At 36.5% G+C, this 18934-nt stretch overlaps 1 protein-coding gene across 1 annotated transcript in view; it reads left to right on the top strand.

The window, feature by feature from the left end:
- Window positions 1-18934, top strand: part of SP3 (Sp3 transcription factor) — a 58237-nt gene that overhangs the window by 1194 nt on the left and 38109 nt on the right. Inside the window, exons 3-4 of the mRNA XM_032880481.1 lie at window positions 242-364; window positions 7453-8812. Of these exons, the coding sequence (XP_032736372.1) occupies window positions 242-364; window positions 7453-8812 (1483 nt within the window). The remainder of the gene's footprint in view (window positions 1-241; window positions 365-7452; window positions 8813-18934) is intronic.

Below are 18934 nucleotides of genomic sequence, written 5' to 3'. Positions count from 1 at the left end.
GAGGCCCGGCGCTCAGCCCGCCGCCCGCCTTCCCGCGGACGGTGGAGTTGGTGTGCGTGCGAGCGGGAGGACGCGAGCCGGAGTCGAGAAGGAGGTGGAGGAGGAGGAGGAGAGCGCGGGCTGGCGCTCGCTTGGGCTCAGCCTGCGGGGACCGAGGCGCACTTCCTGTGCGAGCGGCGGCCCGGCCCTAACCGCCACCCCTCCCCCTGTCTCCCTCTCTGAACCCGCCCATCGGGGGTAGGACACTCAGCCGTCACCGCTCGCCCTGCTGGCCGCTACCTGCAGCAAGATAGGGCCGCCATCGCCGGGCGACGACGAGGAGGAGGCGGCTGCCGCAGCCGGGGCCCCCGCCGCCGCCGGAGCGGTAAGTCTCGCGCGCTCGGCCCGCCCCCGCCAAGGCCCTGCGCCCGCCATCCCCGGCCTGCGGCGCGCCCGCCAGCCCGAAAGGCCTCCCCCGCGCCCGCGCCTTCCGCGATTTGCACGGATCGCGCTGCCGGGGCGCCCTTTTGGGCTCCTTCGCATGCCTGTGTGGATCAGAGACCAGCCCAGGCTTTCTCTAAATTGTCACTGCGGCGCCTCGATCCAAATGCACTACAAAATGAAGTCAGAGAGGGCGGGGGTAGAGGACTCCAAAATGGATGTTTGAGCAATTCATATCAGTGCTGAAAACTCCTTCGCTGAACACTACAAAATTTTCAAGCACAGCCTATCGGCCATAGATAGTATCAACTACAGAGGCAGTGTCTTTAGTTTCTAGTATCTTTGAACCTGGAGCTTTTTCTGCTGGAACTTACTAGGTCTTACTGATTTAAAGCGTAAATTGCTAAAAGAAACCAAAAAAGGAATGAAGGTTTACTCTTTGAATTACCCTTTTGCATGCAGGAGTGAACACTTTGTGAGTGCTTTTTTAGAGGCCATTCTAAATTGTTGTATTTTAGTTTTTGCAGACGACTTAAATTTGCAGGAGTTCTTCATAAGTGGAATAAGTGAAACATTTGATTAGCGATCGTTGAAATTGGCGAAGTTACTTAAATGATGCATTGGCTTTTGAAATTGAGTATTAAATGCCAGTGTTAGAAACAAAAGTACGTGTAAGGAATTGTATTTACATGCATGCTAACGTATACCGTACTTACAGTTCAGTTTGGTTGGCAAAGCTGTATTTTCATCTTATTGCGATTACTGGTCTGATAAGGTTTGGTGGGATTCTGTTTGTAGGGTTTTTAGTTTGGGGGCGAGGGGGGGAGGAGCTGGTCAGTGTGTTGTATGAGGGCGTAACACAAATTGATAGACAAAAATTTTAAGACTGTTAATTGTGATTTGTATCTGTGTGAATCATCGGTGTTGTGTTAAACATGTAGATGTGTTCACTTATTAAAATACTAAAAAGCTTTCCCAGTCATTTTTGGTTTCTTTTGAGGTGGATTATAGGAATTGATTTGTAGTGGTATTTTGGTTGGTCACTATGGACAAAAATGTATGATATTTGTTATAATTTGCAGGAAATTATAGGTATGTCTAGGCACTAAAAGTGAAGCTGATGTTAAGCTGTACTGTTAAATATTTGTAATTTTAGTGCTTCAAATTATACTGTAGAGGGATATGAATAGCTTTAATGTCTTAAAAGTATTCTTTAAAAGTATTGTGCTTTTGTAAGCTGATTAAAATGTAAAAGTGTAAAATCATGTTTGTGAGAGGCATTGTTACTTCTAAACAAAACTTATGAATTGGCAAGCCTTTTTTATGAATTATCCCTCTAGCCCCACAGTGCCAAAACAAATTGTTTATCTTAAAAACACTGCTCAAGTAGAAGTGCAAAGCAGATTGCTTCTACTTGTCTTTTACAATATTTTCAGTTAGGATGAAAAACTTCTTGTGACTGCAACTTACCAAGTTTATAAAGCTCACTGATGGGGGCGGGGAGAAGTGAAGGAGGAAGTTATGGGTGAAAAATATGTATATGTACTTGTATATGTGAATCTCAGTCCTGGCAATAGAAATACTGTCTCTGGTCTTATGCTACTGTGGTTGTATACTTGTAGGGAGGTTGTTTCCATCTTCAACTCCTCTCAGCTACCAAAGCTCTACTGATATCACATTTCCCGCCAGACGAACATGAACTAGAATCAGTAGGAGCACTTTTTTCTTTGTACGTTTGGTATGCATGCGTAAAATTTTTCACTGAGTAGAATTAGTAAGACTGGCTCGAATATGTTTGCCTTAGCCACTGGGAAAATTAGTTTTCCAGTTTAAAAGTGAATTTCAGACATGTACATCTTAAAAAATGAAAGAGAATCTAAGTGATTTTTATGGGTATTTTTTTCTATTTAAAAATGTGCTTAGGTAATCTTATTGTAATCACTCAAAATTACTGGGAATCATGAGAGGTCTGGAGAGAAAGCTTTTTTGTAGTTGTGATTTATTTTATTTTATTTTGCAATTTTTATTTATAAAAAAGTTGAAGAGAGAAAACTGAGTTACCTTCTGCCCTTCACCCAGCTTCCCCTAATGTCAGTGTAACTATAGTGCATTTGTCTAAACTAGGAAACTAACAGCAATACAGTATTATTAACTATGCTACAGACTTCATTCTTGTTTCACTTTTTTCCCCCACTAATGCCCATTTTCTGTTCCAGGATCTAATCCAGGGTACCACGCTGCATATAGTGTCGTTGTGTTTAAAATCAAATAGAAATATGCATATAAATTCAACTTTGTGCTAGCTTAGTTTGGTATTTTAAGATTACAAGGGCATTGAAAAGCCAGTCAGCTGCACTGGAGATTTAAGTGTCTTGAATTTAGAATTAGCTATAATATGATACGGGTTCTTTCTGGATCCTGGCCAAGAATGGTTAGCTCCAGTACTGTGCTAAATAGGTCTAATCATAAACCATTCTCACCTATAATGTCCCACAGCATGGACTCCCAAAGTTGGTTTGATGGCAAGGCTCTTTTTTGTACTTTATTATTAAAAGTTGTATAGTTAATTTTAGTAATCAGGAAATATAAGATGTAGAGTTTCATGCAATATTAGTTTGTCTAATCTATATTGATGTGAATTTCTGAGTTATTAATTTGCTTATTTCATTTGTACCTTAAATTGTAATCCATTAATTGGATAATTTTTATTTGAAATTGGTTTTGAGTTCTTCATTGTTTCTTGAAGACTTTAAGAAACTTGAATAATTGCCTGAGATTGGTTCTTAGTTTGTTTCCACCTTAGCTTCATACTTGTTTTTGTTTCCAGTAACACTCTGCCCTTGCCTTTTTCTGGCTTTCAAAAAGCCACTTGTGGGAACTGATAAGTTAATAATGCTTTCTGAATGCTATGCAATAAGTGGTATGAATTTTTCTTTTTTCCTTTCCACAGGTATTATCTGAGAAGATAGCCTCTTTTTTTTTTTTTCCCATTCAACTGCCCCTCCCCCCCTCCATTTTTATGCCTGGTTGCACGGGAGAATGCCCTTGTAATGAATTGCTATAGCAACATCCCAGGGCTACTCTTGGTTTTGGTCCTTTTTACCCTGTTATCATGTGTTTATGTACAGAGGGAGACTTAAGAGTACCTTCAGTTTCAACTTTTTACAATAATGCCAACTTCCTTGTCAAATGGTGTTTTGTTAGTTGTCTGGTAAGAATATTAGAATTCCTGAAAGAAACACTGGTTGATTTTCTTGAGGGTTATCTTGAACCTGAACCAAATACTAGTTCTTGCCTGGGTTATATGTTTTTATGTCTCTCTTTTATTTCTATAGTGTTTCCATAGCCTAACATCAAACATTTTTATAACTGTTCTTTGGTCTCAGATGATTTTCTGAGTCATCTCCTTTAGTTGTGTGCTGCTGATAAAATTTCTCTTACAAATGAAAGGGGATTGATCAGTTCTGTCATTTTCTTTGCAATGATTTTAAAGTAAATACTTTTAAGTATTCATTCAATAAATATTTACTGGTCTTTATGCCAGAAGTTGTACTAGGCATTCAGATCATTCTCTGTTCTCATAATCTTACTAATCATAATATTATCTTAGGATTGTATAGTGCTTTATAGTTTGTAAAGCATAACGCTTTCTTTTGGTTCTTACGACGCCACTAGGTAATACTTTTCCCATTTTTAACATAAAAATGAGTCCTGCTCTAGATCATACACAATTCCACAGTTCTAGCTAGGACTAGAAGTCAGTTCTGAGTCTTTCTCCTTTCTAGTGTAATGCATGCCCCTTCCCCAAACTTAATGGTAAAAATCATGAAGGTCTAATAGTTTTCTGACTTGGTGTTTTCTCTCCAATTCCATTAAAAAATTTAATACTTAGTGAATTTTTTAAAACAGTAAATTTATTTCATTTAAAGATCCTTTTTGTTGCCTTTTTTGCTTTAAATTGTTTGTTGCTGTTTTTCCTCCCCTGGGTTTGTGCTTCATAAATATTTCTTGTATATGCATTTCACCTTAGGTTTATTCAAAGAAGTTCAAATACATCATGCTGTCTTAGGTTTGAGGATTTCCCTTCAATTAATGGCCTGCATTGTTGGGAAAAGTGGTACCACAGTTTATTTAACTTCTGGAGAGGGGTTCTTGGGTAGTACTTAGATTTGTCATTTGAGTAGCTATATTTATTTTCACAGAATTTCTTGACTAAAAAGCTGTTCACTGATGGTTCAATATCTGCCCTTACTACGATTTTGCAAGAAAGTATTACTTTAGATGCCACAAATTTGGCCTTTTTTTTAAGGATGAAAAAGGACAAAATGCCAGTATTGTAAAATGATTTATACCTGAGATACTGTATCCTTTGGTATAAGTTGAGTAATTGTAAATTTTAGTGCTGGTCAAAAAAAAAAGTTCAACAGTCAGTTCTCCAGAGGTAAACAGCAACCTTAGGAAAATTAAGATTGGATTTTTAGACATTATACTTTAGTGTAGATTTCAGTATAAAGTATAGATATAAATATCTTTATTTAAAATGCCAAGAGACTGAAGTGAAATATGAATTACTGTTCTGATACTGGGAAAGATGACTTAGGCTTGTAATTCCTGAACCAAATAGAAGTTGAAGAATGACATGGAACTTTAATGACTGGTCTTTTCTTTAGTAATTTAAGTTTGATAAGTTTAAATTATTTAAAAGATGACTATTTTAGTTCAAGCCTACACATTTGTACAGAGTTCCACAGTTTATCTGTCTTTAGTCTCTTCCGCGTTTCTTTCAGTCTCCTTCACAGGGCCTTAGTTTATAAAACACAGACCTGATTGCACCACTCACTTGCTTAAAAACCTTTTACAGCTTTCATTTACTATCTGTAGGATGAAGTCCAAACTCCTTAGCACAGTCTTCAAAGCCATTAACTACAGGCATTGATAAAATATCTAGTCTTGTTCCCCCTTACTTTATTCTGTGAATATGAGTCTTTTCTGGATCTTCTCAAACTCCCATCTACACATTCTTTAGTTTCCTTTTGTCTGTGGCTATTGTTTTTATACCTTCATTAATGCCTCTCTCTCTTTCCTAGCTGTCTGCGGTGAAGTCATAAATTTTATTCTAAGATTATTTTATCTCTTGTGTGAAACCTTTTTTTTTTTTCTCCATCTCTATGTTCCTAAAAAGCATTTTGATCATATGGCTAGTGCACACCACTATTCACATAGTCACAGCGTGTATGTGTGTTATCTGCTTGGATGAATTGGGAACCATTTGAAATAGAAATTGTTTATTTCGTGAGCTTGCTCATATGTTCATTTCTACTTGGCAAATATGCGCAAATCTCTTGAATCATAAAACTGTGGTTCATCCATTGAAATACATGCTTTTCAACCATGCACCTGCATGGTTTTCTTTAAGAAACTCTTCAAGTATTGTAGAACCAGAAGGTTTTTATTGAATTTTGTGGAATGGTTCCTACTTAGAGAACAGTGTATGTCTTAACCATTTTGTGTGGTCATACACCTACTTTGAGAATGTGATGAAATCCTAGATTATCCCTCTGTCCCCCAATTCCACTTTCTCAGAAAGTTGATAGGTTTATTTAGAGGATTCAGAGGTCCTTTGAAGCCTAGGTGTGGGTCCTAGGTTGAGAATGCTGGACTGGATATGCTTAAGTTTTCATTGTGTAGTGATACGCAGAGTCACAGGAAGTTGCCTGTAGATCTAGAAGGAAGTGGCATAGGAATGGCTTTACTTTGAGGGTGAGTAATTCATACAGGATCTCATTCCCCATATCTTTACCCTTGGTCTTAGTGGGAGACAAGCTTAGTATAGAATTAAAGGCCCGGCTTCTGGAGTTAGACTTGGCCTAGTTTTAAATCCTGTCTTGGCCGTTTGAGACCTGTGTGATTTTATTTCTCAGTTATTTCATTTGTGAAATGAAGATAGTAATAACACCTACCTTATGGGATTGTTGCAAGGAGTAAATGATATAAATCACTATCATGGTACTTAGCATTGAAAGAATGGCTCTGGTGTGAGACATTACTTTATTCCCTTAAAAAATTTCACTCTCTGACATTGTTGTATTAGATTTTATTGCTTTCTACTTTCGTTTGTTGGTATTTTTCCAGTGTTGCCTAATCCATAAAATATGGGCATGATAACTTAGAATTCTATCACATCACAGAATGCATAATGTATATGTCTATCATTGTACTGCAAATTTAAATAGAGTAGTAGGTAAAACCATCGTCTATATCCTCCAGCTTTTAGAGTCTAGAAAAACCTTTCAGATGGAGTGACTTTGCCATGTGGTCATAGCTCAATAATCTTTCCTCATTAAAATTTTTTAAGGTCTCTCTCTCGCTCGCTTTTTTTTTTTTTTTTTTTTTTTTGTAGTTCATGGGAAAAGTAAAGAATTTGATGGCTTGCTAATGGAATAGCCTTAGCCAGGAGTTTACTCTGGAGGACATTAATGCATGCCATAAAAGAGTAGATTTGACTTAAGGTTTACAGCAATAATACAAATACTGACTTTTCTAACTCAGGTGACTTGATAACACTGTACTAGTTATGTTTCTTTTTTTATACAAATATAGTGTACCTAATTAGTGATACGTATTTTAGTAGGTTATATATATATATTTTTAACTCTTCAGTGTTTGAGATAATACTTGATTTGAGCTGTCCATATCTTTTCTAGCCACTTACACTTCTGTTGATTTAACCGTATGGATTAGAGATCATAGATGAGGAATTAGAAGACCAGTTGGTAAAACAGAGATTACTCTGAAATTTTTTTCCTGCTCAAATAGCATGGGTTATCTTTGCCTTAACTAACAAAATTGGAAATAATGATTATTGTAGTTCAGGTAGTACTGCTTCAGTATTTGAAGTCTGCTATGTAATTAAGAGAACTTTTAACTTCAGGTAGTAGAATTTTTGTCAGTTTTTAGATTTTTTTTTTGAGGACTGGTTTAAATATGCCACAAATAATATATCATGTAACATTTTTTGTTTTCTTTATCCAGACAGGTGATTTGGCTTCTGCGCAGTTAGGAGGAGCACCAAACCGATGGGAGGTTTTGTCAGCCACACCTACAACTATAAAAGATGAAGCTGGTAATCTAGTACAGATTCCAGGTGCTGCTACTTCGAGTGGGCAGTATGTCCTTCCCCTTCAGAATTTGCAGAATCAACAAATATTTTCAGTTGCACCAGGATCAGATTCATCAAATGGTACAGTGTCCAATGTTCAATATCAAGTAATACCACAGATTCAGTCAACAGATGGTCAGCAGGTTCAAATTGGCTTCACAGGCTCTTCAGATAATGGGGGTATAAATCAAGAAAGTGGCCAAATTCAGATCATTCCTGGCTCTAATCAGACCTTGCTTGCCTCTGGAACACCTCCTGCTAATATCCAGAATCTCATACCACAGACTGGTCAAGTCCAGGTTCAGGGAGTTGCAATTGGTGGTTCATCTTTTCCTGGCCAAACCCAAGTAGTTGCTAATGTGCCTCTTGGTCTGCCAGGAAATATTACCTTTGTACCAATCAATAGTGTCGATCTAGATTCTTTGGGACTCTCTGGCAGTTCTCAGACAATGACTGCAGGCATTAATGCCGATGGACATTTGATAAACACAGGACAAGCTATGGATAGTTCAGACAATTCAGAAAGGACTGGTGAGCGGGTTTCTCCTGATATTAATGAAACTAATACTGATACAGATTTATTTGTGCCAACATCATCTTCATCACAGTTGCCTGTTACTATAGATAGTACAGGTATATTACAACAAAACACAAATAGCTTGACTACTTCTAGTGGGCAAGTCCATTCTTCAGATCTTCAGGGAAATTATATCCAGTCGCCTGTTTCTGAAGAGACACAGGCTCAGAATATTCAGGTTTCTACAGCACAGCCTGTTGTACAACATCTACAACTTCCAGAGTCTCAGCAGCCAACCAGTCAAGCCCAAATTGTGCAAGGTATTACACCACAGACAATCCATGGTGTGCAAGCCAGTGGTCAGAATATATCACAACAGGCTTTGCAAAATCTTCAGTTGCAGCTGAATCCTGGAACCTTTTTAATTCAGGCACAGACAGTGACCCCTTCTGGACAGATAACTTGGCAAACATTTCAAGTACAAGGGGTCCAGAACTTGCAGAATTTGCAAATACAGAATACTGCTGCCCAACAAATAACTTTGACGCCTGTTCAGACACTCACGCTTGGTCAAGTTGCAGCAGGTGGAGCCTTGACTTCAACTCCAGTTAGTCTAAGCACTGGTCAGTTGCCAAATCTACAGACAGTTACAGTAAACTCTATAGATTCTACTGGTATACAGCTCCACCCAGGAGAGAACGCTGACAGTCCTGCAGGTGAGTCTTAAGTCATGTCATGCCATAGATAAGTGATTTGTTGACATGTAGGGATAATTTTTGGTTTAAGGTATTTTCAATACATCTGGCTATCTTTACAGGTGATGATACATTTCCCCATGTTTGTATGAAAAGTACACATTAAGATGTCTTCCAGATTGTTCTTGAAAGTTTTAAAGTCAAGGATTCATTTCTCCATTTTGCCATAAATTACGTTTGTAGTTTTTCCTTAATTTTATATGTTTTCATATCTGACTGGTATTGTCAAGCATTACAAAATTTTTATTTGGCAGGTTAAGTTTCTTGGTTTTGCTTCTTGTGATGTAAATTAAGTACTTTTGCATTATATTTGGTTGGGGAGTCAGATTGGCATGGTGAAAACATGGCACTGGGAGCCAAGACTATTTACGTTGTCTCACCCACTAGCTAGCTGTGTGATTGTGGCCAGATTCCTTTTTTCTTGCAAACTTGGTTTTCTCATTATATAAAATGGGAATATTGGACTAGGTAACTGTATCCTAGGGTACTTTCCAGACCTAAAATTCTTTGATTCTGTGAGAGTTTATTTTTGTAAGTGTATAGCGAATATTAAATTCAACCGTGCTAGATATATTGTTATTGATAGTATGGGTAGAAATTTCAGAAGTCTACTCTTTGAATGTTGGCAGAAATTAAATAATATAGTTTAAAAGAGATGGTATCATCATTACCTTAATGTTCATTTAGATAACATGTTATGAATGTTTTGTTGTGCACTAAATTCTTAGTTTTATCCTTCTTTGTATTTGGGTTCTTGTGGTGACTGTGTTATTATAATCTTCCATTGAGTCCAAGATTCCAAGCTCTTATATTAGGACCCTCGAATTTGATTTATTGAAGTAATTCCTACCACAGTAGAGATTACGTTTTTTCTTTGGAGAAATTTGTTATCTATCCTTAGAAAATTGGCATTGTTCTAAAGTCTCAGATCTGTACTTGGCAAGCCTTTAATTGAATTTGAGCCTTCTGAAGCAATGGTTTAGAGCACCCATTTTCAAAGCATGGTCTGTGGACTCCTCGTGGATCCCTGAGACCCTCTCAGAGATCCTTGATGTCAGATTACTTTTCTTAATACTAAAGTTATTTGCCTTTTTCATTGTGTTGATGTTTACACAAAATGGCTTGCTCCTTAGCAAAAATGAGATTAGTGGCACCAAACTATTTTGCTAGTTGTAGTCTTCATGATCATGTATTTGCAGTTAAAAAAGAAAAATATCGTTTTCACTTAAGAATGACTTTGATGAACTAGTCAAAATAGCTATTTTTACTAAATCTTGACCCTTGAGTGCTGCATTTCCTTTTCTAAAAGTTAGCTTTACTGAAATATATTCACATACCATAAAATTCACGCTTTGAAGTACATAATTCAGTGGGTTTTTTTTGTTGTTGTTTTTTTGCAGTGGGTTTTTTTATGTAGTTATAGACTTGTACAACCATCACCACTATCAAATTTTAGAGTTTTCTCACAAAAAAACTCAAGCCCATCAGCAGTCACTCCTCATTACCTCCTTCCCCTTAATCCCTGGTAACCACTAACCTGTTTTCTGTCTCTTTAGATTTGCCTATTCTGAACTTGCCTATTATTTCATATCAGTGGAATAATATATTTTGTGGCTTTTTGTGTCTGACTTCCTTCATTTTAGTATAATATTTTCAAGGTTTATCTGTATGGTAGCCCGTGTCAGTATTTCATTCCTTTTTTTGTGGCTGAGTAATACTCCACAGTGAGGTAAATGAATAAAATGCAGTATATATATCCAGTTGAGGAATAGTGTTTCCACTTTTTGGCTGTTAAGAAGAATGCTGTGAACATTTGTGGACAGTTTTTGTGTGGGCATGATTTTGTTTCTTTTGAGTATATACTAAGGAGTGGAATTGCTGGGTTGTATGGTAACTGTTGACATTTTGAGGGACTGCCAGACTTTTTCAAAAGGGACTATACCATTGAGTGTTCCAATTTCTCTACATTCCTACCAACATTTACAATTGTCTTTCTTTTTGATTATAGCCATCCTAATGGGTATGAAGTGGTATCTCACTGTATTTTTGATATGCTGTTCTTGCTACTTGTCTTTGCAATATTCTTTGTGATAAAATGGGAAGTATGCTTTAACAAAGCATTTCTGCTGTGTGCCAAAGTAAGATGATTGTCTTAAGAAAAAATTTTTTTGATTGTACAGTTGTAGGAGTTACAAGGTGAATTATATGCTGTTTTCATGAAAGGCTGTTTTTAACTTGAAAGAACAACTGACAAACTGGTTATTGAGAGATTTGTGTATTTAAGAGCAAATATTTTCTCAAAAAAAAATTAAGTGAGCTGGTTACTTAAAGGAAAAAGCCTTTTTTTATTTGCTACCAATGATAAGATTTGGGTTTTCCAGTAAAAATTAGAATTTTGGAAAACTCAAAACTGCTACTATGAATTTGACAGCTTTTACTAATAAAATACTTTTCTGATGAGATGGATAGTGATATTAATAAATGGGATTTTTTGGGGGTGTACTGTATTATAAAGAAATGTACCAACATTTGGAAGATCTATATGATAACTCAGTGAACCAGTAGTTGTCAAATATCAATTCATATTACAAAATCATGCAGGGGTAAAAAGATCCATTCAGAGTTTAAGATAGATCAATAGCAAGCCTGTGGAAAGTTTATCAATATGGTTTCAGGTTTTACGTTGCAACTGACCTATAAAGAAACTGCCACTTGTCAAGTTTGGTATATAGTATCAAAGAATGCTGAAAGGCAATAAAATTACCTCTTTTCCAACCATGTATATTTGTAAGACTAGATACTCTTTCTCTTCTTCACCCCAAACCCCATGCTGCAAACAGAATGCAGAGGCAAAATATGAGATTCTAGTTGGGTTCTTTTAATCTAGACATTTTATGAGAGTTCTGCAAAAATGCAAAACATGGTCTTTCTTCTCATTAAGCTTTTGTTTTATATTTTTGGAAAATAGTTTTTCATAAAACGTTAATTTAGGTGAACATGCAATGGATTTATTCTTCTTAAAACAGAAAATTATAGTTTCTCATAATTTTTAATATGGTAGATACTAAATATATAATCTATATGAACAAAAGCCTCTGGAGACCTCAGTAATATTTAAGACTTTAGAAAGAGTTCTGAAACCAAAAAGTTGGAGAATACTGATAGAATGACATATTTCTGAAGATATAGCTGGTAGCTTTTTAAGCTTGGACAAAATTAATGTTATGGAGATCTATACATGTTTAAAAAAAATCCTAGGAGATTTATTTGTGATTTTTGTGGATTTATGAATTAGATTGTTACAGAGCACCAAATCTTCACTACAGTGGTTTATTTCTAAAATACTATCAAAATAGCAACATTGTATGAATTAGATACAAAATGGACTTTAAATTTTTTTTGAATTTTACTTTACAGATTTAACATAGTTTTGTTTTGTGTTTTAGAGAGAGAGAGAGAGAGAGAGCGAGCGGGCTTGGGGCAGAGGGGGCGAGAGAGAATCTTAAGTAGGTGCCACATCCAGTGTAGAGCCAAGGCGGGGCTTGATTTCATGACCCTGAGATCATGGCCTGAGTTGAAATCAAGAGTCAGATGCTTAACCAACTGAACCACCCAGGTGCCCTTAGGATGGACTTTTTAAAGTGGTAATTTAGTATTGAATGGTGATAAGGAAGGGTAAAATAAGGATGTGCTCTGGGAGACCATTAAATGTGAATTTTGTCCCAGTTTTAAAGGACTAGGGAAAAAAATAGAGAAAAACAAAAGTTAAAGAGAATGAGAACAAATGCTGCAAAGTACACAACAGCATGTTTAATAATGAAACCCAGGAAATTTTAATTTTGGGAAGATTTGTTAATAGGAAAACTGCCCTTTGTGCACTTTTTAAATTGGCAAGAAGCAAGATAAATTACTTCAAGATGTATCTCACCTGAAAACAAGAATAAAAATTTTTTGTCTGTGTTAGAGCATAGTATGCCCAGAGAAAAGGCTTAACACTTTTACATCATTGGTTTGAATTTTGTATTTGATAAACATGGAAATAATGTAGTACTTTTCATAATAAATGAGAAGACACAGATTTTTTACTGGGACTCTGGAATTTCTTTGACTTTTTGTTTTTCTTAAGCTCCCCTTCAACAAAAATGACCTCTGCTTCAGCTTGTTTAAAGCAGTGAGTCTGACTCTGGATCCCTCCTCGTGTTGGGTATGTTTAGGGCCTCTGACCCCTTAGAAACCAGATCCCCATTTTCCTTGGGAGGTAGAGCAGCTCATCATGCCCCAAGCATGTCCCACTCACTGCTAATATTTGTTTGTTTGTTTTTTTTTTTCTTTCACTGAGAAGATGCATGTAGATTTAGAGAATTTCTGTTTTTGAAGTTTTACTTTGTCTACCATTGCTCTGTGGTGGGAAGAGACAAAGTATGGATTTGTCTATCTTTCCAAAGCTTTTTCTAGTCAGAAAATTTCCCCAAAGTTCAAACCAAGACTTATTCAGTCTTTCAAATTTTAGTCCTTTACAACTTTTTGTTTTATATGAGTACAAGTTTGTCCTTTAAGACTAGGAATATTTAAAATTCAGTCAGGTGTTTGAGGTAGGAAGAAAGATTTATGGAAATCATTACTTTTTTAGAGCAAAAAACCTGATGTTTGGGGCGCCTGGGTGGCTCAGTGGGTTAAAGCCGCTGCCTTCGGCTCAGGTCATGATCTCGGGGTCCTGGGATCGAGTCCCGCATCAGGCTCTCTGCTCAGCAGGGAGCCTGCTTCCCTCTCTCTCTCTCTCTCTCTCTCTGCCTGCCTCTCTGTCTACTTGTGATCTCTCTTCTGTCAAATACATAAATAAAATCTTCAAAAAAAACCAAAAAAAACCCCTGATGTTTGGTTGTGGACTAATTGGTAGCTGTGCTTTTTAAAATTAACAGCGAATGGAAGCATTACAAGAAGTTGGAGTTTGGGGGTACCTGGGTGGCTCAGTCATTAAGCATCTGCCTTCAGTTCAGGTCATGATCCTAGGGTCCTGGCATCCAGCCCAGCATCAGGCTCCCTGCTCAATGGGAAGCTTGCTTCTCCCTCTCTCACTCCCCCTGCTGGTGTTCCCTTTTGCTGTGTCTGTCAAATAAAATCTTTTAAAAAAAAGTTGGATTTTTAAAACTTTTATAGTTAATTTAAGTATTCAGGAGCAAAAGGGAGAGAGAGATGTGTCAGCTACTATATAGATGTTTTTAGATATATCATCTGATGTAATTCTTTCTTGCAGTAATCCTCTTACCATTCTAACATTTGGGTAGGGAAGGAGACTGGCCCAGAGCTTTTCACAACAGTCTTTGGGGTTTTGGTTGGTTGGGTCTTTTTTGGTTGTTGTTGTTTGTTTTTTTTTGGTTTTTGTGGTTGTTGTTTTTCTATACTACACTGACTTGATGTTCTGCAGTTTAATTTATATCGGGTTTTTGTTTTTTGTTTTTTGTTTTTTTCATTTTCTGGAGAAAGGTACTAACTAGCCTTATGTATTTTTTTCATGGTAAGTGGAGAGAATGTCTTCTGAAACATCTTTATTGGCAATTCTAAGAAAATAAACGTATTGGTTTTTGGTTTTGTCTAAGGAATCACATGTCAGAACTGGCCGATGATAGTAATGTACAAATACTGCTAAAAGGCCAAACCTAATGGTTAAAAAGCAGAGTGTATGGTGAAAATGCAGTATTTTTAGAGCTAAAGAAAGAATGGGAAAAAATGAATGCCATCCATGATGATTTAAAGTGATTGGTAGATCTTTTAGCCTTCTTACACAAATAGGGGACCAGTCTAGCTATTGTTTTATGTAGACCTCAATGTTTTATTATTAAATACAACCTGAGAACCTTTTAGTTAGGTATTGTATAGTATATCCTGCTTTGTTCTAATGCTTAGTTCTTTGTTTGGGAATCTGTATACTGTATATGCATGCCATGTTCTTTCACTAAATTAAAAAAATTTTTTTTCTAAAAAAATTTCTAAAATTTTTATTTCACAGCTTGAGAAAATCATTCATATTCTGATTTTCTCAACAGTATTTTTTTGTTCCTTCAATTTTAGTGTTATAATTGTGTATTTTCTGTACTTTATTAAAGTTCGCTTTATCTGGTTATAAAGTAAAAGATGTTTGTTATAGAAAATAAAAACATGAAAATTTTAATGTAGAAAGTGGAAATCTCTATAATCTCTCAGGAATCAAACTTGGTGTCATATGTTTTTAATATTGTAATTAATTATATTTCCTCTACAGTTCTTTTATCCTGTTACTTTTTACTTTTTATTTTTTAAATAGGATGAACATACCTGCTAAGTATTTAGGTCAGGAATTATAACCTATTTAATAATCTGTTAATATAGGTAAAAGTAACCCAACATGAGGAAGAGCCAAGGATCAGTCAGGTTTACTGTTTAAAACCAAGCTGGAGTAGTGCTCCCTTGTGTTAAAGGGGAGCTTTAAAAAAAAAAAAAATGGTGCTGCTTTATGTTACTCAAAGGTATGGCTTAAATGAGGTTTACACTTACAGATGAGAGAGGACGCAAGGAAGTAGGACAGGAACACAACCTGTGATCGGCATGTGAACCGGTCTGAAGCATTGAATTGTTAGCTCAGTGTCTGGATTTGTGATATCTTCAGTATTTTCTCTAAAGCCAGTATAAAACCTGGGTCTGCACTGGGGCTAGACTTGATAGAAGAAGCACTTGTAAAAATTCCAGACATGGAGCTGTAATTCAGAGGAAAATTTTACTCAAGATAAGTCTGAAAACCAAAATTCCAAAATACATAATAAACATAAAATCTATGAAAGATAGCCAATAAAATCAACAATTTGGAAATGAATTCATGTTGTATTAAAGAACAACGTATTGAAGGGTTTAATCATTATGTTGATTGTCAATCAGATAAAGCTGTAGCATTTTTAGAAAAGAAGTTGTAAAGCAAGGGTAGATATGTAAAAGAAACAATCAGAAATCCTAGAAATGAGAGACATTTGTTTCGAAAACACATTGGTGAACATATTGATATTTCTGAAATCGGGAGTACATGTTACAATCCATAGCATGTCAGTGTTTAATTGACAGTGATTTTTCTTTTTTTACTGGTAATTTTGTGTCTTGTCGGCATTATTTTAGAGGAAATAGAGAAATTTGTGGAGGGGTGAGAGGAAGGGAGGAAACAGGACAACTTTTAGGCTAGACCTAGAAAAAGAGTGAGTCAATAGTAATATACTAAGGAATTTGCCCAAAATACAGCAGAGAGATAATGAATGAGTAGTTAAGAGACTTGAAAGATAGATTGAGAGCCACCAACGTAGAAATTTTAGAAGAGACTAGAGTGAATGGCACGACAAGTAGGATTTGTTGAGATAATGGATGAGAATTTTGTGTTGAAGAAATAATAGTTTGCAGATGAAAATCTTACTTCGAAGTATTAAGTAAGATGAGCGGAAATAAATTCACCCCTAAAATGATGGAGAAAGGTAATCTTAAATTTAGCAGAAAGAAAAGACAGATTATTTACAAAGAGATTACAGACCTACAAATCTGTCATCAGCCACACACACAGATCCCAAAAGATGGTTTAGTAATATCTTCACAGTACCAGCAGAAAATAACCAGCAGCCAAGAATTCATTATGCAATTAAACTTCTACTCAAGGGTTAGGATGTAGTGAAGACATTTTAATTCAAGGCCTGAGAGTTTACTATTTCAAAGACCCTTACTAAACTAACTACTGAAGGATTAAGTGGAAAAATGTTTCCAGAGGAAATGAATGGGAAATGAGGAAATAATAGTGATCACAGAAGTGGCTAAAAAATAAGTTTATTTTTAAATTTTTTTAAAAAGATTTTATTTATTAGATAGAGCATGAGCAGGGCGGGGAGGGCAGAGGGAGAGGGAGATACAGACTCCCTGCTCAGCAGGGAGCTGAATGGGGAAGGACCCTGAGATCACGAGCTGAGCCAAAGGCAAGACACTTAACTGACCGAGCCACCCAGGCACTCAGAATTACCCGTTTCACTGACAATAAAATACTTGTAACTTTAAAAGTTGTAGGAAATTTAAAAAATACATAAAAGTAGAAAAATGTATAATGAACCTTAATGTAACTACCTCCCAGCTTCAACATTTATTAGTATTCTGTCATTCTTGTTTCCTCTGTTTCTGCCATTTAAAATTTTATTCTTGGTGGAGTATTTTATTTATTTGTTTTTGATGATTGTATTTGTTAGAGGGTGTGTGTGCATGTGGGGAGAGAGGAGGCGGGTAGAGGGAAAGGGAGAAGGAGAAGGAAAGGAGAGAATCTCGAGCAGACTCCTTGCCAAGCACTGCCCTCCATGGGGTTCAATCCCATGACCCTGAGATTGTGTGACTGAGCCACACAGGGGTCCCTCTTGCTGGAGCATTTTAAAGTAGAATTTCAGAATTGTATAATTTTACCCAGAAATACTGATGGAATGTTCAGTGTGTGGTTTGGGAGCCCCTGGGGCCCTTTTTTTGTGAGGTCAGAGCTGTTTTCATAATACTACGAAGGTATTATTTGCCTTTTTTACTGTTGTGTTTTCCTGAGGCTACACAAGGTGTGATAACACAACAGATTGAACAAAGCAGCTGATAGGAGGATCTAGTTGTTTACTAATAAGCTAGATATTAAAAGAGATTTGCAAAACCTTCCTATTGTTTTTACTTTTTGAAAATCTGTTTTCCATTAAAATGTTACTTATGGGGACGCCTGGGTGGCTCAGTTGGTTAAGCGGCTGCCTTCGGCTCAGGTCATGATCCCAGCATCCTGGGATATCGAGTCCCACATCGGGCTCCTTGCTCGGCAGGGAGCCTGCTTCTCCCTCTGCCTCTGCCTGCCTCTCTGTCTGCCCGTGCTTGCTCGCTCTCTCTCCCTCTGTCTCTGACAAATAAATAAATAAAATCTTAAAAAAAAAAAGTTACTTATGATACTATTTGAATTTGTTATTTAAAAATAATTTTTTTTTAAGATTTTATTTATTTATTTGACAGAGAGGGAAAGATCACAAGTAGGCAGAAGAGGCAGGCAGAGAGAGAGAGAGGAGGAAGCAGGCTCCCTGCTGAGCAGAGAGCCCAATGCGGGGCTTGATCCTGACCTGAGCGGAAGGTAGAGGCTTAACCCACTGAGCTACCCAGGCGCCCCTTGAATTTGTTATTTTAAATTTAGTAAATACATCTTTAAAATTTTCCGTTTTGATTCCTAATATGGTAATATGTATATAAATATCTACTTAGGTAAACAAAAGCCTTTTGAAGTGTTCAAATAATTAAACAAGTTTTCCCATTTTTTATAAAGACAATTTACATGCAGTAAAATTCATCGTTTTTAATGCATAATTCTCTACATTTTGACAACCACGTGCAGTTATATAATCACCACCATACTCAGGATACAGTATCATTTTATCATTCCTTCCATTTCCCATGAGCCACTTCATAGTTTGCCACTCTCCCTTACCCTGTCCTCTGGCAAATAGGTATAATTCACGCAACAAAAGTTACTTGACATCCTCAGCAATTTTTAAGTTAAAGTGATCATGAGTTTTGAAGAGTTAAATGTTTGAGACCTGCTCTGATGAATAAGCATTTTTAAAAATATAAACACAGTACCATTATTTACTATACCCTGTATTTCTAGTAATCTTTTAATACTACCCAGTATCCTCTCAATGTTTAGTTTTCCCCAATTGATTAAAAAAAGTCTTAATAGTTGAAGGGGATTAAGAGGTACAGACTTCCAGTTGCAAAATAAGTCCTAGAGATGAAAGTACAGCACAGGGAGTATAAAATAGTAATACTGTAATAACGTATGATGTCAGATGGTACTAATTGTGGTGAGCATTGAGTAATGTATAGAATTGTCAGATAAATATGTTGTATACCTAAAACTAATATAACACTGTCAATTATACTTCAGTTACAAATTTTAAAAAACTTTAAAGGCCTTTTTAGAATTAGTTTGTTCAAATTAGGATTTAAACAGGGACTGTGTATTTTATTGGTTGCTGTGCCTCTAGCTCTCTGCTTTTCAACTAATGTTTTACCAGCTTTTCA

This window comes from Lontra canadensis, unplaced genomic scaffold (genome assembly GCF_010015895.1).
Source record: "Lontra canadensis isolate GAN:19392208 unplaced genomic scaffold, GSC_riverotter_1.0 scaffold69, whole genome shotgun sequence".
Classification (NCBI taxonomy): Eukaryota; Metazoa; Chordata; class Mammalia; order Carnivora; family Mustelidae; genus Lontra; species Lontra canadensis.
The sequence above is the reverse complement of the archived record's forward strand: the minus strand, read 5'-3'. Positions and strand labels throughout refer to the sequence as shown.